Source organism: Tachysurus vachellii, chromosome 14 (assembly GCF_030014155.1).
Source record: "Tachysurus vachellii isolate PV-2020 chromosome 14, HZAU_Pvac_v1, whole genome shotgun sequence".
In the NCBI taxonomy this organism is placed as follows: Eukaryota; Metazoa; Chordata; class Actinopteri; order Siluriformes; family Bagridae; genus Tachysurus; species Tachysurus vachellii.
Genome location: NC_083473.1, coordinates 2,703,472 through 2,727,357, shown reverse-complemented (window position 1 = coordinate 2,727,357; position 23,886 = coordinate 2,703,472). Strand labels below are relative to the sequence as shown.

Here is a 23,886-nt window from a genome sequence, read left to right as displayed (position 1 = left end):
TCCAATGATCTCCCCCGCTGTCCTCACTATAGAGACGCTCCTGGGCTTTCTTGGTGATGGAGCTGGTGTTGAGTGACCAGGTGAAGTTCTCCGCTAGATGAACACCAAGAAATTTGGTGCTCTTGACGATCTCTACAGATGATCCGTCGATGTTCAGTGGAGAGCGGTCGCTCTGTGCTCTCCTGAAGTCAACAAACATCTCTTTAGTTTTATCAGCATTCAGAGACAGGTTGTTGGCTCTACACCAGGCAGTTAGCTGTTGCACCTCCTCTCTGTATGCTGACTCGTCATTCATGCTGATCGGCGAACTTGATGATATGGTTCGATCTCTGCATTGCTGCAAAGTCATGAGTCAGCAAGGTGAACAGCAGTGGGCTGAGCACGCAGCCCTGAGGGGCTCCAGTACTCAGTGTGGTGGTGCTGAAGATGCTGTTCCCGATGAGGACTGACTGAGGTCTCCCAGTCAGGAAGTCCAGGATCCAGTTGCAGAGGAAGGTGTTCGGTCCCAGCAGGCTCAGCTTTCCAATCAGGTGCTAAGGGATTATTCTGTTGAATGCTGAATTAAAGTCTATTAACAGCATTCATACGTAAGTGTCTTTATTGTTCAGGTAGGTGAGGGCTAAATGAAGGACCCTGGCAATGGCATTGTCCGTGAAGCAGTTTGGACGATACGTGAACTGTAGGGGGTCCAGTGAGGGTGGTAACTGGGTCTTGATGTGCCTCATGACGAGCTTTTCTAAGAACTTCATTACATTGGGTGTGAGTGCATGTGACATGTGACATGGTGACGATGGTGGTTGTCTTGAGGCACGTAGGAACAACAGTGTTGCTCACGGAAATGTTGAAGATGTCAGTGAAGACATCTGCTAGCTGTTCTGCACATTCCCTGAGTACTCTGCCAGGAATGTTGTCTGGTCCATCAGCCTTCCATGGGTTAACTCTGCATAGAGTTCTCCTCGCGTCAGCCGTGGATAGACAGACTACCTGATCATTGGGGGGAGGTTTTCCTTGCCCCTGCGTTGTTCTGCACCTCAAACTGAGCGTAGAAGTCCTTTAGAGCACCTGGGAGGGGGGTGTCACTATCACAGGCAGGTGAAGCTTTCTTGTAGTTCATGATCACCTGTATGCCCTGCCACATGTGCCAGGTGTCTCCGGGATTGTTTGGGTATGTGCGCACTTTGCTTCTCTGATGTCTCCCCTGTTCTGAAGGCTAGGTCTCTAGTCTTCAGCAGCGCATGCACTTTTGCAGTCATCCATGGCTTCTGGTTTGAGCATCTGGTGATGGTCTTATAGACGGTCAAGTCATCAATGCACTTGCCGATGTAGCTGGTCACTGATGCCATGTACTCCTCTAAGTGTACTTCTCCAAGTTTTGTTCAGTGCACTCAAAGCAGTCCTGAAGATCAAAGGTGGCTACTGCTGGCCAGATTTTCACCTGCTTCAGAACCAGGTTAAGAGCATTTGACGAGTGGTGTATATGCTGGAATTAGCATAACAAAGATGTAGTCTTAGTTGCCTGAGGTGGTTGTGTTGCTCTACACAATGTTTGTTTAAACAAGATCCAGTGTGTTTTAACCTCTCGGTGCACACAGTAAGTCCACATACGGATGGAATTTAGGAGAACTAATCTGAGATTTGCAAGACTGAAATCTCTGGCAATGATAAACAGTCCGTTGGGGTGAACATTCTGCAGATTGCTAATAGCCCCATAGAGTTCACATAGAGCCTCTTTAGCATTAGCGCTTGGGGAATGTACACTCTGACAATGAAAACTGTGGTGAATTCGTGTGGTAAATAAAATGGCCTGCATCTAACTGTCACAAACTCCACTAACAATGAACAGTAGCTAGAAACAAGCGCAGAGTTCTTGCACCATTCCATGTTGACACACCACCATACCGCACAGAGCTGCATTTTTGTCAGCACGAAGCAAGGTGAGCCCATCTAGATGAATGGCGCCGTCCGGAAAGCTGTCGCTGAGCTACGTCTCTGTGAAAACAAAAACGCAGCAGTTTCTAAACTCTCGCCATGTACAGTAGTGCGTTCATGTAGAATGTAATCCAGTTTACTGTCCAAGAAGGCGGTCTCCGATGTCTCTGGTGTCCATGTACTACGAATAGTCGGGCTAAAAAATGTAAATAGGACCATATTGTATCCGGCGTGGCCGATGCGTGCTACTGCCACGACGCCATCTTGGAAACATCAAAGTCCTCCTTTAAAATCCTCATGGGGTCGGCAACTTCTCTGAAGGTCTGAAATCTTCATGAAGCAGAACACAACCAGTACAATCTCTAGATGACACGGGATGGGTAGAAAAAGAGAAGCAAGTGAAGAAGAAGAATAAGCATAGCTGCTGTTCATCAGATCTACTGGAGCACAAGGTTATACGATGAATTATGTGTATGTCTGGATAAAGAGATATGAATTTATTCTACATTTCAACTGGGAGAGTGTGTCTGAGCCCCGAACACTGCCAGAAACACTATTCCAGAGTTTGTGAGCTAAATATAAAAACTCTCTACTGCCTTTAGAAGACTTAGATATTCTGTGAACTACCAGAAGTCCTGATTTTTGTGATCTCAGAGAGCGTGAAGGATTGTAGCGTGTAAGATGTTAATGATGATGTTAATGGGTTTTGCTTTCACATTATTGATATTTTGATGCAGGAACCAAACCGATTGACTCTTTTGTTTGGGAACATGATACATTAGTCAGCTTGTGACATGGAATTATTTCTATTCATGTGTTCAGTATGGGGGCACGGTGGCTTAGTTGTTAGCACGTTCGCCTCACACCTCCAGGGTTGGGGGTTCGATTCCCGCCTCCGCCTTGTGTGTGTGGAGTTTGCATGTTCTCCCCGTGCCTCGGGGGTTTCCTCCGGGTACTCCGGTTTCCTCCCCCGGTCCAAAGACATGCATGGTAGGTTGATTGGCATCTCTGGAAAATTGTCCATAGTGTGTGAGTGTGTGAGTGAATGAGTGAATGAGTGTGTGTGTGTGTGTGTGTGTGCCCTGTGATGGTCCAGGGTGTATCCTGCCTTGATGCCCGATGACGCCTGAGATAGGCACAGGCTCCCTGTGACCCGAGGTAGTTCGGATAAGCGGTAGAAAATGAGTGAGAGAGTGAGAGAGAGTGTTCAGTATGACAAGAGATGTGGTAGCTGTTCATGGTGCTGAATCTATAACTCATATTCTTCACTGTACTGTATTGCTATCCAATTCTGGATATCCAGACAGAAATCCATCTGATACATAAAGTGCATGTTTTAATGAAGCATGATTTATTTTAAACTAGAAATAATACAAAATGAACATTAAAGCAAAACTTTTAGGTAGTTTTTTCTGATGGTTGTCCTGAATCTCAGCTCTATCTGAGTCTCAGCCTTCTGGTGAATCTTTTTTTTCCTGCTGCTTACAAAGGAATTAAGACTTTTTCTCCTATTATTTTCGACATAAAAGACCAGAGCTGTGGTTATATCAATATCGAGGTTAGCTTGAGGAATTATAAGATGGCTGCATAAAATTGATCACACTGTTTTATTCAGCTGAAAATCAAGGACAGCCTTGAGTTAATTAGCAAATAAAAGGTAAGGAGGGTCAGAGAGGCTATTAAAGCTAATTAAAACACATAGAGGATAATGAAAAGTCTCCCAGAAACACACAGGGGCTCATTTCTAAATAGATTACACTCTTCTCTCTACCTATCATTGTCTTTTTACACATACACGGGACAAAAATGACCAGCTGTGTTTGACCTACACTGACACCGTGTTCAACGTTTCATAAATAAACGCACCCTAACACAACTGCAGCATTACTGAAGCTGTAGGTTTTTAGGTGTACAGTCGATAGGACACCTACAGATGTGTATGGAAAATAAGAATAACAGATATTTTAAAGACAGATAAATATCAAATTTGTCTGTAATCATCAGAGTTATGTGAATAAAATGGTTACAAGTGCAACTCAATGAAACACGATGCGTGATGTGATGTATAAAACCTCATATATAGAAATCATGTCAAAATAGATAAATCATGTATAAAATGAGAAGTCGTAAATATAACGAGTGTGTATAAAGTAATGGTGCGTTCACACTCACAGTGATTTTCTCTCTGTAAGTCTCCAGTCTCTGTATTATGAAGTCATCAGTTGCTGTTGTTTTGATTGGTTCATTAAAATGCATTTGAAAAAGTAATGTGTTTATTGACAACACATCCTGAAGAAAAAAAAAAATTGCGATTGGTTTAGGGTTGATTTTAAGATTCTGATACTTACCTACAAGGCCTTACACGGGTTAGCTCCTCAATATTTGGCTGATCTTTTAAATTCCTTATATTCCATCTCGCGATCTTTGTTCTTCTGAAACTGGTCTTTTAACTGTTCCTTTAACTCTTTTAAAATCGACGGGAGATCGGGGCTTTCTCTTCACTAGCTCCAAAACTGTGGAATTCATTATCAACTGAGATAAGGCAAGCAACATCTCTTGGCACTTTTAAATCTCTGCTTAAAACTTATTTTTTTAGGGTAGCTTTTAATTTGACTAATTGTAATTTTACATAGTGCTTATTTTATTGTCTATTTTTGTTGCTTTAATTGTAATCTTTATATTATGTGTGTAGGGGGGACACGGTGGCTTAGTGGTTAGCACGTTCGCCTCACACCTCCATGGTCGGGGTTCGATTCCCACCTCCACCTTGTGTGTGTGGAGTTTGCATGTTCTCCCCGTGCCTCGGGGGTTTCCTCCGGGTACTCCGGTTTCCTCCCCCGGTCCAAAGACATGCATGGTAGGTTGATTGGCATCTCTGGATAATTGTCCGTAGTGTGTGATTGTGTGAGTGAATATGTGTGCCCTGTGATGGGTTGGCACTCCGTCCAGGGTGTATCCTGCCTTGATGCCCGATGACGCCTGAGATGACGCCTGAGGCACAGGCTCCCCGTGACCCGAGGTAGTTCGGATAAGCTTTAGAAGATAAATGAATTATGTGTGTAATTTTCTTGCTTTTATTTTGCTTTTGTAAAGCGCTTTGAGATGTTCTTTTAAAGGTGCTATAGAAAATAAAGGTTATTATTATTATTATTATTATTATTATTATTATTATTATTATTATTATTATTAACATCTGTTGCTGCTGCTAGCATGTTAGCCTGAGCACTGGGAGGACTGCGTCCTTTAAACCGGTTACGTGTGTACATTAAACTGGGTTCACTGGGCGAGAGATACAGTATAAGCCTGACATTTCTCCAGCTCTCACTTAGGAATTAGCATGAAGAGCTAACGCTGCAGATGTTAAAGGCAGAAAGTGACATGTGTGTCTCGCATCGCTAACCACATGTACATGTTCTTCCTCCAGAGATTTTCACCTCAAACAATCAGGCACACGTGTGAGACGTCAAGAACGCCGCAGTCACGGGATCTCACATCCGATCATTATTCCAGACTCATCGTTTACAGGTCCGACAACAGGCTTCACGTGTGATTATTTCCACATGGCCTTTAGACACCTGCTATTCATTCATATATCATTCATAAAATCTGCTTTTATTTATCTGTAGTGTTCACGTGTCTACTTTAGAAAGTAGAGCTCAACAGAAGGTTATAAATAAATAAATAAACAAATAAATAAATTTATTGAATTTCTTTATTTCTTCTTTACTGAATTTCAAACTTTACCCATGATTCCTTTCCATCTGCAGCAGATTATTCAGGTCGCAGTGACATTCACTTTGCTCAGGCACCATGGATAAAAAACAAGGTCTCCATCAAGACCGAAATTCACCTTTCTTGAACTCTGATCCTGCTGATCTTTTGTACGGATCAAAACCGTGAACTTGTCTCGTGTAATAGCCTCTTTCTTTCTTTCTTTCTTTCTTTCTTTCTTTCTTTCTTTCTTTCAAACTGTTGTAACAGGTGACTTGTGTGAATTGTGAGACTTTTAGTTTTTCATGAAAGTAATATGTCCCTTACAGTAAGTAGTCCCTCACAGGGATGAACACAATGTCACGACAACATCAATCTTTTAACGGTGACGTCGTCTTCTTATTGTGGGGACTTCGTGAAATATTAGACACACACACACACACACACACACACACACACACACACACACACACACACACACACACACAGCCTCATTTTCTTAGACAATGATTTATTCTTTGTGTGTGTGTGTGTGTGTGTGTGTGTGGGTGGACATGGACATATGGGACATTACAGTCATCAGATACTTGTCAGACGTGAGTTGTCTCTCTGTGGAATGTATGTGAGACTCATTTCCTGTCCTAGCTGTGAAAAATAAGCATGTTTCCTCAGAGGAACAGGAAGTCCCATTTCCCCTCAGCAACCTGAGCAGAGCTTTTAATGCTCCATCACCACATTAGCACCATCTACAAAGTGCTAGCCTCCAGGAGGTCATGAGGGGTCCGGGCATCATGGTGGGTTCACCGTGTCCATCAGGGTGTGGTTTAGGAGCCCCCTCTGTGTCCTTATCTGTGGAGAAGAAACCAATAGATAAAAATATTTTATTAGATTAGTTCATCAATGAGTCATTTGATTATTAATTTTATTTAAAAAAAGACGCTGCTGTTTTTCTGAGATGTGAATCACTATTTCTTCTAGTGTGGGTAAAGGAGTGTGTTTGAGCTTAAGGGGATTGTGGGTAATTGACTCATACCTCATTGTAAGGGACCCAGGGGAATTGTGGGTAAAGGAGCAGGATTTTGGCTAAGAGAACTGATATTGATGAGCTCAGGGGAATTGTGGGTAGAAGACCAGACTTGTCCTTATATTTTCATGCCCAGGGGGATTTAGGGTAGAAGTCCATGTGTGTGGGAATGTGGAGAACGACGTTGGCAGAGATCTAAAAACCGAAAACCATCCTGATGACAGTGAGGTTTCTGACATGTTCAGGACAGAGGAGTTTAACCTCTTGTTTTAAAATCATCTCATCTAGCAAGCCGAGCTCGGACGTTGTCAGTGTGTAAAGTTAATCGGATGAATAAATACAGCTCACCTTCAAATGAAACAGGAAGAGAGGGGAGGGCAGTTTCATGGCTCCACCCCCTGTGTTTGGGCCCCTGTAAAAATAAATAAATAAATAAATAAATAAATTGTATTTTCTATTTCTATACATTTTATTTAAAAAAAAAGACATTGATTCAAACAATGCAAAGCAAAACATGCCCTGAACAATCCTTATTATTATTATTATTATTATTATTATTATTAATATTATTAATAATAAGTGTTTAGTCACAGTGATGAGTTTAATGGAGCATTACAGCTGTTTATTAGGACTTTTTCTTTAATCTTATTTACTGGATAAAAAAAAAAGCTTAAAACAAATCTAATTATAAGTTTTGCTTAAGTTTAGAGAGTTTTAATCAATTTTAATGACTTATTTAAGACACTTTATATTAAAGGAAGAGATTTAATAAGGTTATGCGGTGACTCTGTTTGTTTACCTGGTGGAACGCAGGTCGTTATATACATCTACCGCCATCCTCTCAGATCTGAGGTCAAAGGTCAGCTGGGGTCAATTAGGGGTCATGCGCAGGGGTCTTACACACCCTTTAGTCCAGTAAGAGATGGGCACATAACCAGAAGTTTAAAGAAAAAAAACAAAAGGAAAATAAAAGCAAATTTGGCAAAGTAATAGTCGCTGTCCACCCACCCCAACACCCCTTAACTAATAAATAAATAAATAAATAAATAAATAAATAAATAAATAAATAAATAAATAAAATGCGTAGCTACGTAAGAACTTAGTAGCAGATTAGTTAGCAGATAAAGAAAATGCAGCTAATTATCATTAATGCAACACATTTAAAATTAACATACAAATAACAGGACATTCGCTAAAATCTAAATTTAAGGAGAGTGAATTTCATATATGTTTTACTTCAAAAATCATAAAATATATTACAATATCATATCTAGCGTAAATATGAATCCATTTTCTTTTAGCAAAACAGTTAATGAAGACACAATAATTAGATCACATTATATACATACGATCAATTCGATATTTACTTTTAATTTCATTATTATTAGTAGTAAAATTGTACAATAAATAAAATAGTTTCACACCTAATTTAGGATATTTTTATCATAGCTACGTTATGATCGCTAATTTATCACTGAAGGTGATTTAATAACAAAACGCTCTCTCAGACACGATTATTATTTTCTTTCCAAAAAAGAATTTTATTTTAATCATCATCCAAGAAATAGATTAAAGGGCTTACACAAGCTTCAGGTTATACTACCGAATAGAAATGAATCAGAAAAAGAAAAAGACAAAAACAAAACAAATCTAAACAAGAAACAAAAGAAGCCAGCAGTGGATTCAAGATTGCATTTCAGTCACTTTAAACTTTAAGGTACAAAGGACACACAAACAACATTCATATAATACAGTGATGTTTAAATCCTGCCTCAACCTTCTACTGCAGAATTATGTGAATTATGAATTCATTAAGTTTATCATGTCATTTATTAATAAGCTTGCACAAGTATTCCGTGTTTATGCGATGTTTATAAAACTTACAGAATTACCACCCTGAATTACTTAATCTTTACTATTGACTTGGAACTTAGGCCCAAGAACATCTCTACATGAAGGGATTAACGCAGCAGAGCTTTAGTCCTGTAATTTGTCCAGTCATCTCACCTCGTCATCTGTACAGATCAGCTTTCCAGACATCATCACCCAGGTTAATACGGTCATAAGTGCCATCGAATCACTTTATACTGTAGGTACCTCCCCAGGCTATGTCTATCACTAAGGTATACTTATAGCTGTAAGCTGTTAGTAAGCATTAGTGAGATCAGACGCTGATGTTAGTGTGTTGAAGAAACTCCAAGCCCAATTCATCCTAAAGGTGTTCAGTGAGGTTGAGTCAGATTCAGGGCTCTGTTCAGGACACTTATGCCCCTTTCCAACCGAGGCAGTTTGAGTGCTGGTTCGGAGACTAATTTTGAACCAGTTCTTTCTTTTTCGACAGCCAAAGCACCGGCTCTGAACCAGGAAAAGTGGTTCTTAAGTAGCACCAAAACGTTGCTGGTCTAGACTTAAGAACCGCTTGTGTCAGGGGCTGTGTCAGGGGCTGTGGGCGGGGCTGTGGGCGGGGCTACTGTTAGTGCATTTGATAATGTACCTTAAGCATACTAATGTTTAATACACTTTTACTTTACCGTGATATGATCAATTATAAGCACACATGATAGTAAGTAGCTACATGCTAAGGCTAACTTTTCTGTGTTGATAAAATAACGTTATGTACTTTCTTGATTACAACCTCCGTTTATACAGATTACATGGAGCTGCACGTACACGTTGGATTCGCCGCGTTTGGGTGTTAATGTAGGTTCACAAAGCCATGAGCATTAACAGTAAAGCAACATCCACCATTGTTGATGTGTTTGTGTTTGTCGCTGCTGAGCTAACGTTGCTGGGACACGTGACACGTATACAGTGACGTCAGACTCGGCTCTGTGATGCTCTCTAACTGATGGAAAGGCAAACCGGTTCTTAGAAGGTTCGCCAGTGGAACCAACTTTGAACCAGCACCAGTGCTAGCTCTGAACCAGCACCCGGTTCTTTTTGGTGGAAAAGGGGTATAGTATGAAGTCTTCACTCCAACATTAACCTCCACACCATATCTTCATGGAGCTCAGGGCTTTGTGCACAGGGGCATTGTCATGTTGTACCAAGTTGGAACCAATCAGCATCCAGAATCCTGCAGACCTGTGGTATTAGGAGCACTAACCATAAACTAAGGCAAAATACTTTCCCTCATGGTAGCAATCGCAGTAACAGCTGGATGCTCCACTTCAATGGGGGAATAGTTCTGTTTAACACAAGTGAGAGAGCAACTTGAAAGTTCCTCTCAACTACTTCCAGTACTACACAGATGGACAAGCATTGCTTAAGCCCCAAACAAACCTTGGCAGTCAAATGTTATACTGTACCAATTTGGAAAAGCCACAAATTGCAGGACATGTATTAAGTAAGCAGTCATCACAGTCTCTACCACTTCTGGGGTAACAGTGATTCACTCTTTACATAGTGTCACATAATAAATTTTAGTTTCAAGAAAATGTCATTTTTGTTACTTAAGGCTAAAGCCAGGCTTCAAAAGGCAATCAAAGTCTGGGATATTTAAGTTCTTCCATGATAGTTCTGCAGGGAAAGCAATGATCAAGAAGATCTACCCAGGGCTGAGTGCCTACTGATTTTTAACTCTGTTCAAATTTACATTGATTTATTTTGATAATGCTTTCACCAAAGATTAGTGGCCTTACATATGGAAACTATGTATGGTCTAAAACCATTAGTACCATCTTACCAAGTTCATGAAGCATGGAACATAGCTGGATGAGGTGGGTTTGGTGTAATGAAAGGGCATTTAGCCAATTCTTCAGAGATCGGTGAATCATGGCAGGTGGCATTATACAGAAATCAAATGACAAATAAATGTGTTACAAAGGCAGTAATGGTGATCAGGTTCTATTCTGAGGCTGGGAACCAACCCAGCCACTGGCAGGTTAACCTTGTGCTGGTCCTCAAGCCTAGATAAAATAGGAAGGTCGCATTAGGAAGGGCAGTGTCAAACTCAAATATACTGTACAGATTGGATGATACTCTGTGGCCACCCTGGACAGGAAGCAGCATAAGGACAGAAAGGAGTGGGCCAACATGATCAGTTCACCATCTTCATCAAAAAGACTGAACCACCAGAAGCAGGAGAAGGTCGTTAAATCAAACTGACAAGACTGTAAGATGGCTTTAACAAAAGACAAAGCTAGTGCCTTCATAACATACCATTCGAGCCAATAGGGATTGGGAATGCTGATGAGAATGTAAAACTTTATGATTCACTGGAGCTTCAGCGCCTATAAAACTCAAGAAGCAACACCAGATACAGTATCAGTGGGATCTCCACAAATAACTTTTCAGGGTTGAAAGCAAACGTGAAAGATACTGTAGGTTGAACAGCCACGTTTCATCAGGACAGAGTGTGACACACCAAAGCTTCATTGCATCAAGAATGAGGTCTCATCATTCCATCCTAAGCTCTACTAAGGATATGTAAAGTGGATAAAATCTGTCATGAAGAGACTTACAGACCTCATATGTACTCATATATCGTCGTTGTCGGGCGGAAACCTCGTATGTCCAAATTTGGTCAATTTCATATTTTTTCACATATGGATGCTATTGGTCAGTCCCCACGTGGGTCTGTTATTTTTACAAGTTATTAACCAATCTAAAGACTTGAAAATAGCTTGAGCGCAAATCTCATAACTCCATTGGACACTTCAACTGTCCACCTCTTCCTCACTCCGTGGGAGAGCTTCACGGCATATTTCTCCTCAAGAAGAGTCGCAACGAATCAACACGTCTTCTGAGGTAAATGTCTTCAAAACACTGGGCTCAAAGAAAAAAAATCTTGACCCCCGCTAGTTCTGGTGCTCGTCTGAGGACAGGAATTTAGCGCAAGACAATCCACTGCAACGTGGACTAAACCCTGTGCACTGCAGATAAGGTACGGCGTTTTTTTAATTTCCTGAAAAATAACGGTTTTGGAGATACGAGGATTCCGCCCGACAGCGACGATGTGTGAATATACAGTATGTATCTGAACGGTGGTAATGGATATACTGGAGTGGCAGATTGGATGGTGCTGGAATACTTCTGCAAGCTGTGGATTCCTCAGAAGGAAACAATTTCAACTAATTACATTTATAATTGTGTTGAAATGGATTAAGGTTGCCAACCAATCTGCATGATTTTAGACCTTCCACCAGACCTGATCTTAACACATTTTGGTTCATTTTGTAATTTGAGGTAGGTGGGACTTTTGGGAACTTTGTACTCTGAAAATAAAAAAAACAAATGTTTGAGCGAAGCTGTGATCTACTTCTATCCTATTTGCTTGTATTAATTTAGCTACTTTACTTCTATTATTTTGTAGGATATGGTATCAGAAAAGAAAGAAAACTACACTAACCACGGGTATTAGACACAAGTATCTTTGTAAAGAAAAGAGCCTTGGTTCAGAGTTCAGAGACTTGGTTTTGCATACGTTATGTTATTGATCCTCTGTTTTCTTATTGCTGTGCAGTTTGGTAAAGAATTCGTTAAGTTTATGCGTATATTTGCAGATGGTTGGCAACTCTGCGTCCGACCGCTTAGAGGTTCGATCGTTTAACAAAAGTATTGGACAGAGCGATGTGACCTTTCTTCACCAGGATAGAATGAGTATGTACAATGTCTAAATGCTCCCATAAGCCCTTTAATGCTAAGGAACATCGCATTACAAAAAAAAAAAAAAAAAAAAAGATTGGAAAAAAAAGAAGTTACACGTTATGTGTATCAATTTTTTTTTTTTTTTGTTTGTTTTTAAGTAGAATTTACAAGGGACACACTGAGGTTGATCACTCATCAAAAAGTCTATATAGAAATGTACCTGACTAAATCTAAATACTTAACACCTGATGTTTACATCACCTTCTACCTACTAGCATCCACCCCCTAACTGTTCAATACCGGCATAGAAGGATTCTGATTGGTTGAGTAATTTACACATAATTAGTGATCACAGGTTTAATGATCTTGCATCCATGCAACAACCGGTAGCTAGCAGTGTCAAACTGAATGTCCCCATGAAATCGCGTTCCTGTCTTCCCCTTCCTCTCTGGGATGCTTTGTTTTTTCGTAGTTTTGGTTGATTTTATTCTGAAAAAAAAAATGAAAAGGAACGGGGAAGTCCATATAAAATCCATTACTTGGAAATGCATGGGTGGGCGTGGCTGACTTTAGTGTTCAGTATCGTGTATAAGGCTGGTCTCTGTACACTCCTTTGTTTGTCCTCACCGACGGAGCCTTGTTGCGGCCGTTTGTCCACTTCTCCTGGCCTGAGAGCGAAAGAAACAGAAACAGAGACATACTTGGAACTTCAAGAAGACACGTAACAGATTAACATTGTTCCTGAAGGGCATTTATAATGTATTTATTAATAATGTGGGTGAAATGTAGCTGGGGGGGCACGGTGGCTTAGTGGTTAGCACGTTCGCCTCACACCTCCAGGGTTGGGGGTTCGATTCCCGCCTCCGCCTTGTGTGTGTGGAGTTTGCATGTTCTCCCCGTGCCTCGGGGGTTTCCTCCGGGTAGGTTGGTAGGTTGATTGGCATCTCTGGAAAACTGTCCGTAGTGTGTGATTGTGTGAGTGAATGAGAGTGTGTGTGTGTGCCCTGCGATGGGTTGGCACTCCGTCCAGGGTGTATCCTGCCTTGATGCCCGATGACGCCTGAGATAGGCTCCCCGTGACCCGAGGTAGTTCGGATAAGGAGTAGAAAATGAGTGAATGAATGAATGAAACGTAGCTTATAATCCCGCTGTTCTAGGAAAACAATTAGCTCAATTTGTTCAGTCTTTGATTTATCTAACGTTAAGTGTAAAGTGTTACTTGACGGGTTGCATATTCTAATATCCTTCAGTCTGTATAAAAAGTTTTCTTCATGATCACTATGGGATATGATCATGTACAGTATGCACTGAGGATTTAATCCTAGAACTGCACATGCTAATATACAGACCTCAGAGCTAACTACAGATGTATAGTAAGATGTTACACCTACTGTATGGGGCAGAGACTGAACAGAACAGAGTCGTGTTGTGTAGCTATCTACACAATCACAGTCTATCCTAGTCGACATTTTTTTTCCTATTCTCTTAAATAATAAACTCTTTCCTGGGATGAGGAACAGGTTGGAATCCTCGCTAGGCGTCTGAGAAGTCTAATTTATCGGGTGGAACTTTTTCCCTAGCTCGAGGACGTTTGTCGCTACGTCTTTCGCTCACACACTTAATTGGAGGCCAAGATAAAATCACAAGCAGTCTGGGTCATCTGATGTGTTAGCCTTGTAGCGTGGAGCTCTTTTAACTCGGTCTGTTCCTGAATGAGAGTTTTGTTAGTGCTTGTCTTCGGTTCTGCTCAGAGCACAGAGGTGTCCTCTTTCCTAGCAGCTATTCAGAGCCCAAAGCCATTAGCGAAAGTCTTTAATAAGAAAGCTGTCAATCTGCCGGTGTGGCTGAGCACTTTGAAAAAGAGAAACCTTCGACCTTGTGTTTATAGAGAACAAGAACACACGCTAGCCTGGTTAATCTACGGGCCTCCTTTGAACTGTCAAGCTGTCGGCTCATTGGGACGCCCGAAGGAAATGTCATCAGGGTTGTGTGTGTGTGTGTGTGTGAGGGAATGAAACAGCAAGCAGACAGCGGAGAAATAGAATATAAATGAAAGAACATAAATACAAAGTTTTATCATAAGCATTTGAAATCTGTTCCAGTTTATATGGTACAGAAACTAAAGGTCTATAGACACCTCTGTTACGGGGATAAATAAAGTGTGTAAAGGGATTTAAATGACAAAAGAAATGACTATAAATGATAGAATGATGTCTTCCTGGAGGTTGTTGTCTATATGAATAGCTGGACTATAAATGTACACAACGTCTCCTTAACCCTGAACGCCAACCAGGATATGACTGCATTCCATTATAAAGAAAATCATACCGTATGAGTCATAGGATTCGCCGCTTAGACCATGTCCATATTCATAATAGTCCTCTGAGCTGGGGGGAGAGAGAGGGGGGGAGGGGGGGTGAGAGAGAGAGAGAGAGAGAGAGAGAGAGAGAGAGGGAAAGAGAGAGAGGGGGGGGAGAGAGAGAGAGAGAGAGAGAGGGAGGGAAAGAGAGAGAGGGGGGAGAGATTATTATTATTATTCATTATAATACACTGTATGTTCTGTTGATGGTCAAACACATCACACTCTTAAACACGTCACACACTTAAACACATCACACTCTTAAACACATCACACTCTTAAACACATCACACTCTTAAACACGTCACACTTAAACACATCACACTCTTAAACACATCACACTTAAACACATCACACTCTTAAACACATCACACTCTTAAACACGTCACACTCTTAAACACGTCACACTCTTAAACACGTCACACTCAAACACGTCACACTCTGGAACATGTCGCACTCTTAAACACGTCACACTCTTAAACACGTCACACTCTTAAACACGTCACACTCTTAAACACGTCACACTCAAACACATCACACTCTTAAACACGTCACACTCTGGAACATGTCACACTTAAACATGTCGCACTTAAACATGTCGCACTCTTAAACACGTCACACTCTTAAACACGTCACACTCTTAAACACGTCACACTCTTAAACACGTCACACTCTTAAACACATCACACTCTTAAACACGTCACACTCTTAAACACGTCACACTCTGGAACATGTCACACTTAAACATGTCGCACTCTTAAACACGTCGCACTCTTAAACACGTCGCACTCTTAAACACTTCGCACTCTTAAACACGTCGCACTCTTAAACATGTCACACTTAAACACGTCGCACTCTTAAACACGTCGCACTCTTAAACACGTCGCACTCTTAAACACGTCACACTCTTAAACACGTCACACTCAAACACGTCACACTCAAACACGTCACACTCTTAAACGCGTCACACTCTTAAACGCGTCACACTCTGGAACATGTCACACTTAAACATGTCGCACTCTTAAACACGTCACACTCTTAAACGCGTCACACTCTGGAACATGTCACACTTAAACATGTCGCACTCTTAAACACGTCACACTCTTAAACACGTCACACTCTTAAACACATCACACTCTTAAACACGTCACACTCTTAAACACGTCACACTCTGGAACATGTCACACTTAAACATGTTGCACTCTTAAACACGTCGCACTCTTAAACACGTCGCACTCTTAAACACTTCGCACTCTTAAACACGTCGCACTCTTAAACATGTCACACTTAAACACGTCGCACTCTTAAACACGTCGCACTCAAACACGTCGCACTCTTAAACACGTCGCACTCTTAAACACGTCGCACTCTTAAACACGTCACACTCTTAAACACGTCACACTCTTAAACACGTCACACTCAAACACGTCACACTCAAACACGTCACACTCTTAAACGCGTCACACTCTTAAACACGTCACACTCTGGAACATGTCACAAGCTTAACTTAAACGCATCACACTCTTAAAACATGGCTGCTTTTCTTCAGCTGGAACAGGAGCTTTAATTAGAGTAAAGAGACTAATGAACAGCTCCAGATTCCAGTCAAACAAACACTTTAGATGAAGAGCAATTTCACCTTCCAGAAGGACAATGACCTGAACACACACACAAATAAACTGAGGAACGGCTTCACCAAAGCAAGATGAAGGTTTTGGAGCAGTCCAGCAAGAGTTCGGATCTAAATCCAATCAGAAACCATGTGGGATGACGTGAAGAAGGCTGTGCACAGGACGTGATGACGTGACGACGTGACGACGTGATGGCGTGATGACGTGATGTGCCAAACTGATCGACTTTTACCCAGAACAGGCCGAATGCTGTGATAAACCCTAAAGGTGCTTCAGTGAAGTTTTTATCTTTGTTCCCCTAAACACACTTGCTTTAATACACAGTGTGCAACTTCACAATAAAGGTGAAAATGGTTCTGACAGGAACATCATGGTTCACCTGCTATTTCACCCGTCGTGTAGGTGTTTTATATCCACTGTACAACGTCCACAGACTCTAACCTTCCTGCTCACCTGACTACCTTTTGTTTGTCATCACAAGCATGTTGTAACTGTGCTAATCTCTCTGCTTTGACCTAGTACTATTATTCACGGTTTTGCCCTTTCCTGCCCCTTGTTACTGTTTCTTCTGGATATTTTCTCCCCCTCCTCAGCTGCAGTGAGTGAAGCAGCTGTGCTGATAGCAGACCGTCTCCTCAGCATAAGTAGTGCTGGTATTTATATACAGATGTGAGCTAAAGGAGAATCCATCTGTCTCACCTCTTCTCTCTGGACATGTCTTTCTGTCTCACCTCTCAGTCTCTCTCTCTTTCACCCTCTTCTCTCACTTCTCTCTCACTCATCTCTCACACCGTCCCTTAGCAAAGAGCTGCTGCATCTCCATCCTGACCAACAGCAGTGCTGATAATTGGCTGTATACGACAGTGAAGGACACGATGATGTAATGTCACGTCAGAAACACTAAAAGCTCGTAACAGGACATCTGAGGAACGTAACAGAAACGTCACGTGTGAGCTGAAAGAATCACAGCTCTGCTTCTAAACATAGTGTCAGGTTTATAACCACAACATGTCAAAGTTATAATAACACACGTAACACTGGAACACCAGACTGCACACTAATGTAGTGCCAATTAACACCTGTAACATTAACACTTCATACCTGTTACATTAACACTTCATACCTGTTACATTAACACTTCATACCTGTTACATTAACACTTCACACCTGTTACACCAACACTTTATACCTGTAACACTTCATACCTGTTACATTAACACTTCATACCTGTAACACCAACACTTTATACCTGTAACACCAACACTTCATACCTGTTACATTAACACTTCATACCTGTTACACCAACACTTTATACCTGTAACACCAACACCTTCATACCTGTAACACTTCATACCTGTTACATTAACACTTCATACCTGTAACACCAACACTTTATACCTGTAACACCAACACTTCATACCTGTAACACTAACAGTTTATACATGTTACATTAACACTTCATACCTGTTACACCAACACTTTATACCTGTAACACCAACACCTTCATACCTGTAACACCAACACTTTATACCTGTTACATTAACACTTCATACCTGTTACACCAACACTTTATACCTGTAAAACCAACACCTTCATACCTGTTACACCAACACCTTCATACCTGTTACACCAACACTTTATACCTGTAACACCAACACTTTATACCTGTAACATTAACACTTCATACCTGTAACATTAACATTTCATCACGTCACATCCAAAGTACAAATATTTCACATCTATAACGTACATGTAAATGAATCTTACCCTGCGATGCCACTACACCAGACTCATAATGTAAACACATCTGTAATGTAAATATGTTTATCCCAAAACTGAAATCTACAGCAGCAGCTTTCCCTTCGTATCCTATATAAATCATCAAAGCCCTGCTCTGTTCCCTCGTCTCCTGCTGCAGCAGAAAGGGTGAAGGTGAGGAACGTGGGAGAAAATAAGAACACCACATTGACACACTTCCACAAACTCTGTAGATCCTTCGGTTTCTGTAGAACTGCTTTGAGACATAAAGAAAATCCCAGTGAACTGCGGACTGATGCAGACGCAGTGTTTGTGTTGAACACGACGCTGATGCTGTTGTCGTGGAGACTCGCACACTTTTACTATTAAATCTCGAAAACGAGACTGGAGACATTTATTTTGTAGACTTATCATTAAAATTAAAATCTCTCTCACACACAAACACAAACAACAAGCACACACACACACACACACACACACACTCACACAGGAGGAGTGACAACACAAACACAACACACTGCGTTTCTCTTCGGGGTCTATCGATCGCACCAACACCGAGCATGTCAGTGTGTATCTCCACTCAACTCTACACACTGTGTAGACATTTCAAACACTACTACTCATTATCTTCACATTCTTCTAAACACAACACACACACACACACACACACACACAACATCAGTATCCGGAAATCAGGACAGGAAGGTGATGAGTGAGGTGTGTTTGTGTGTGTGTGTATGTGTGTGTGTGTGTGTGTGTGTGTGTGTGTGTGTGTGTGTGTGTGCGAACAGAGCCTCGGTGATATATAAATTAAATAAATCTAACAGGACTCAATGAAAGGTTCCTGCGATAATTTATTTATTAAACAGAACGACTTTCACATCACAGAGAATAAACAGCACTTGGTCCAGCACAGACTCACTGTATTACATGTGTGTATGATGTAAGGTTATAAAGTATATCCAGCTTTTAATGAGCTACTTTCACTATTATACTCTTATGTACTGTTATGTATGGGGTATAAAGGGTTACGTATGGATTACATGTCAGCTATAGGACTTGTTCTTTGTGCACGACTAAAGCTGCAGAGCCAATTATTCAGAGAGAGAAGGTTCCAATAACAAAGCACTGTCGGGGATCTTTCACACACACGCTGCTGCTGGATTCACACTCTCAAATGTGTCGGACACCACTCAGAGAGAGAGAGAGAGAGAAAGAGAGAGAGAGAGAGAGAGAGAGAGAGAGAGAGAGAGAGAGAGAGAGAGAGAGGGGAGAGAGAGAGAGAGCGAGAGAGAGAGCGAGAGAGAGAGAGAGAGAGAGAGAGAGAGAGAGAGAGAGAGGGGAGAGAAAGAGAGAGAGAGAGAGAGAGAGAGGAGAGAGGGGAAAGAAAGAGAGAGAGAGAGAGAGAGAGGGGAGAGAAAGAGAGAGAGAGAGAAAGAGAGAGAGAGAGAGAGAGAGAGAGAGAGAGAGAGAGAGCGAGAGAGAGAGAGAGAGAGAGAGAGAGAGAGAGAGAGAGAGAGAGAGAGAGAGAGAGAGAGAGAGAGAGAGAGAGAGAGAGAGAGAGAGAGAGAGAGAGAGAGAGAGAGAGAGAGAGAGAGAGAGAGAGAGAGGGGGAGAGACAGAGAGAGAGAGAGAGAGAGAGAGAGGGAGAGAGAGAAAGAGAAAGAGAGAGAGATAGAGAGAGAGAGAGAGAGAGAGAGAGAGAGAGAGAGAGAGAGAGAGAGAGAGAGAGAGAGAGAGAGAGAGAGAATGTTTACACCCCATTCTCCTCTAAATGTGACAGGTTGGAGTATTGGTTGGAGACAAGACCTTTACATCTAGACCACTGGTATGATCTGTACACACACACACACACACACACACACACACACACACACACACACACACATCCCCCAGTGTCTTAGGCACATTAACGCATCTAGGGAATTTAAACCATTTTCCTCAGGCCTTTATGAGCTGTTCAAAAATCCAAGGCCTTTCTCTGAGGCCCGTTCCTCACAAACACACACACACACACACACACACACACACACACACACACACACACACACACACACCAATCCTTCAGGTCTGACTGGCAAGGAGTTGGCTCTCCAAACCGTGTTAGACACCTCTAATTTGTACCGTGACATTTTGTCAATATCTCTCTCTCTCTCTCTCTCTCTCTCTCTCTCTCTCTCTCTCTCTCTCTCTCTCTCTCTCTCTCTCTCTCTCTCTCTCTCTCTCTCTCTCTCTCTCTCTCTCTCTCTCTCTCTCTCTCTCTCTCCTTCATTCTCCCTCTCACCTTATCTCTCCATCTCCTCCTCTGACTCTCCATCTGGTCCTCTCGTTCTGTCTTTCTGTCTCTCTCTCTCTCTCTCTCTGCTTTGTCTCTGTCTATTCCTCTTCTCATTGTCCAGACTGACAGACACTTTTCAGTGTCTCTGCTCTGAATCACCCCTGAGGAGGTGAAGAAAAGCAGACGAGTCCTTCAGTACAAACACACGTGAACGTGTGAAGGAGAGATAAAGTGTGTTTCTCACACACATCTCTAGCACAGCTACACTGACAGACAACATGTTCGGATGTTATTATGTTTGTACCACTTTAGTAGCTTGTGTAGTTTCTCTTCCAGCTTCACCTGTGAATGGTACAAAGCTCTGACACTGGAGACTCCTTACACACACAAAACTCTCCCGTTGTCATGGAGCTGTTTAAGTGGATAATACACTGAATCCATCACAGTGAAGGAGCGGTTGCTATAGAGACAGTAAGATGAGATGGAGTGCATTAATGTAAACCTGTGCTCCTGTCAGAGCTGCTGTTACTGAGAGCTCATCAACAGCTTCTGACCAATCAGACAATCTGAACAGAACTACAAACCCCACCTCAGGTCTTAACTCAGTAACACACCTACACCTCTACATCTCCACCTCCATCTGCATCCCCATGTCCATATCCATCTGCACCCTCATCTCCACCTCTGTCTCCACCTCTGTCTCCATCTCCATTTCCTCCTTTGTCTCCACCTCCACCTGCTCCCTCATCTCCACCTCTGTCTCTACTCTGTCTCCATCTCCATTTTCACCTGTGTCTCCACCTCCATCTGCTCCCTCATCTCCACCTCTGTCTCCACCTCCATTTCCACCTTTGTCTCCACCTCCACCTCCATCTGCTCCCTCATCACCACCTCTGTCTCCACCTCCATTTCCACCTTTCTCTCCACCTCCACCTCCATTAGCTCCCTCATCACCACCTCTGTCTCCACCTCCATTTCCACCTTTGTCTCCACCTCCACCTCCATCTGCTCCCTCATCTCCATCTCTGTCTCCACCTGTCTCCACCTCCATTTTCACCTTTGTCTCCACCTCCATCTGCTCCCTCATCTCCACCTCTGTCTCCACCTCCATTTCCACCTTTGTCTCCACCTCCACCTCCACCTGCTCCCTCATCACCACCTCTGTCTCCACCTCCATTTCCACCTTTGTCTCCACCTCCACCTCCATTAGCTCCCTCATCACCACCTCTGTCTCCACCTCCATTTCTACCTTTCTCTCCACCTCCATTAGCTCCCTCATCACCACCTCTGTCTCCACCTCCATTTCCACCTTTGTCTCCACCTCCACTTCCATCTGCACCCTCATCTCCATCTCTGTCTCCACCTCTGTCTCCATCTCCATTTCCACCTTTGTCTCCACCTATATCTGCACCCTCATCTCCACCTCTGACTCCATCTCCACCTTCATCTCCATCGACACAATGCTCATTAAACTCAAGACCAAGTACATGCGTTTCATTAACTTTTAATCTGCGATTTTGACTTCAGAGCGAACAGAAGAGGAAACGACGAGCGTGAAGGTTGTTTTTGTGTCTCATCAAACGCAGGAGGTACGAAACTGAACAGATGTGAGATTTTTGCCTCCAGTCAGAACTCAATTAGCAGCGGCTAATGACCTTTTAATGCTTATAAACAACATTAATAATACATCTGTAAGAATTTCTGCAGTAGTTTGGCACAGGAGGATGAGGAAGATAAACAGACCTGCAGCGTGAACAAAGAGAAAGAAAGATCCACTTGTCCAAAATATCAGTAATGCTGCAGTACACAATAAACACTGTTAAATCCTGGACTCTGATTGGTCAGAAGGTGTTGAACAGTTCTAATACGTACGTGTTTCTATGGTAACGGTTAGACTTCATTTGATCTTTTGACCTTTCTGAAGGTTAACCAGCTTCACATTGAGACTAAACCCTTAAATATTCACAGACACCCTCATCCCTTAACCATCAAGTGAGCAATTAAGGGCCTTGCTCAGGGGCCCAGGTTGGTGGACCTGGGATTTAAGCTCACAACCTTCCAATCGTTAGTCTGAACCTTAACCGTTATGTTACCACATCTCCAGGTTCTCTCTCTCTCTCTCTCTCTCTCTCTCTCTCTCACTTCCACCTTGGATGATCTGAAACAATTCTGTTTTATTCAAGTGTATTGAATTGAATTTGATTGAATTCGCTTCATATCAATTACTCGGTGCCACAAAATCAATTGAAGCAGTGAAGCTGTTATAAAGAAGAACTAAAAGAGCAGAGGCTTGAAGCACATCTCAGATAAATCACATCAGAGCAGCACGAGAGAAAGTGGAGAAATGTCTCAGAGACGTTATTCTGTCGAGGCCTGTGATCTGATGATCTCTCAGTGCTCATAAACACCATCCATAGAACAGCTGTAGGAATTACACACAGAATTATGGCACGTTGTTATAGTAAATATATAAAGTGATTAGCGAGTAGAGAATTTCAGTGATGTTGCTCTCAAGTACATCGATCATAATCATGCTCTTTAACTCTGGGTCTAATGGAATGAGTGTGTAGACATGTTTACACTGAGAGACCATGTGTGAGTGTGTGTGTGTGTGTGTGTGTGTGTGTGTGTCTACATAGTGCTGATCCAGACTGATACCAGATTTAATACTGAAATCTTACATGTTTGTATTCAGACCTCAGACATAACTATTCAGATGTTACATCAGCGTTACACACACACAGACGCACACACACACACACACACACACACACACACACACACACAAGACAGTTTTTCTTGCCTGATATAAAGTCGAGTGAGGAACAGGATTAAGTCCTGCACCTGCACCAGACGACTTAATAAAAGTGAACTGAATTTTATGTCGACTCATTTGAACATTATTTCAGGCTAATTTAGAATATGACACCTCCATCTCCACCTTCAATAGAATTCTACCAACAACTCCACCTCCATATTTACCTTCACCTCCATCTCTACTTCCATCTTCACCCAATATCCATCTCCACCTTCACCTCTAAATCTTTATCAATCTCCATCTCCACCTCCACCTCCTCCTCCATCTTCACCTCCATCTCTACCTCTATCTCCACCTCCACCTCTACCTTTTTCTCCACCTCCACCTCTATCTCCATCTTCACCTCCATCTCCACCTCTATCTCCACCTCCAGCTCCATCTTCACCTCTATCTTCACCTCTATTTCCACCTTCACCTCCATCTCTACCTCTATCTCCACCTCCACCTCTATTTCCATCTTCACCTCCATCTTCACCCCATGTCCACCTCTATCTCCACATCCAGCTCCATCTTCCCCTCTATTTCCACCTTCACCTCCATCTCTACCTCTATCTCCACCTCCACCTCTATCTTCACCTTCTCCTCCATCTTCACCCCATGTCCACCTCTATCTCCACCTCCAGCTCCATCTTCACCTTCTTCCTCACCTCTATTTCCACCTTCACCTCTATCTCCACCTCCACCTTCACTTCCATCTCCACCTCTATCTCCACCTCCAGCTCGATCTTCACCTCCATCCTCACCTCTATTTCCACCTTTACCTCCATCTCTACCTCTATCTCCACCTCC

General features: G+C 42.2%; 1 protein-coding gene across 1 annotated transcript in view; it reads right to left on the bottom strand.

Moving 5' to 3' along the window:
* Window positions 1-12,445: 12,445 nt before the first annotated feature.
* khdrbs3 (KH domain containing, RNA binding, signal transduction associated 3) overlaps window positions 12,446-23,886 on the bottom strand; it is a 119,262-nt gene continuing 107,821 nt past the window's right edge. The window contains exons 8-9 of the mRNA XM_060887308.1: window positions 14,582-14,640; window positions 12,446-12,921 (exon numbers count right to left, since the gene is read on the bottom strand). Of these exons, the coding sequence (XP_060743291.1) occupies window positions 12,830-12,921; window positions 14,582-14,640 (151 nt within the window). The 3' untranslated portion in view covers window positions 12,446-12,829. The remainder of the gene's footprint in view (window positions 12,922-14,581; window positions 14,641-23,886) is intronic.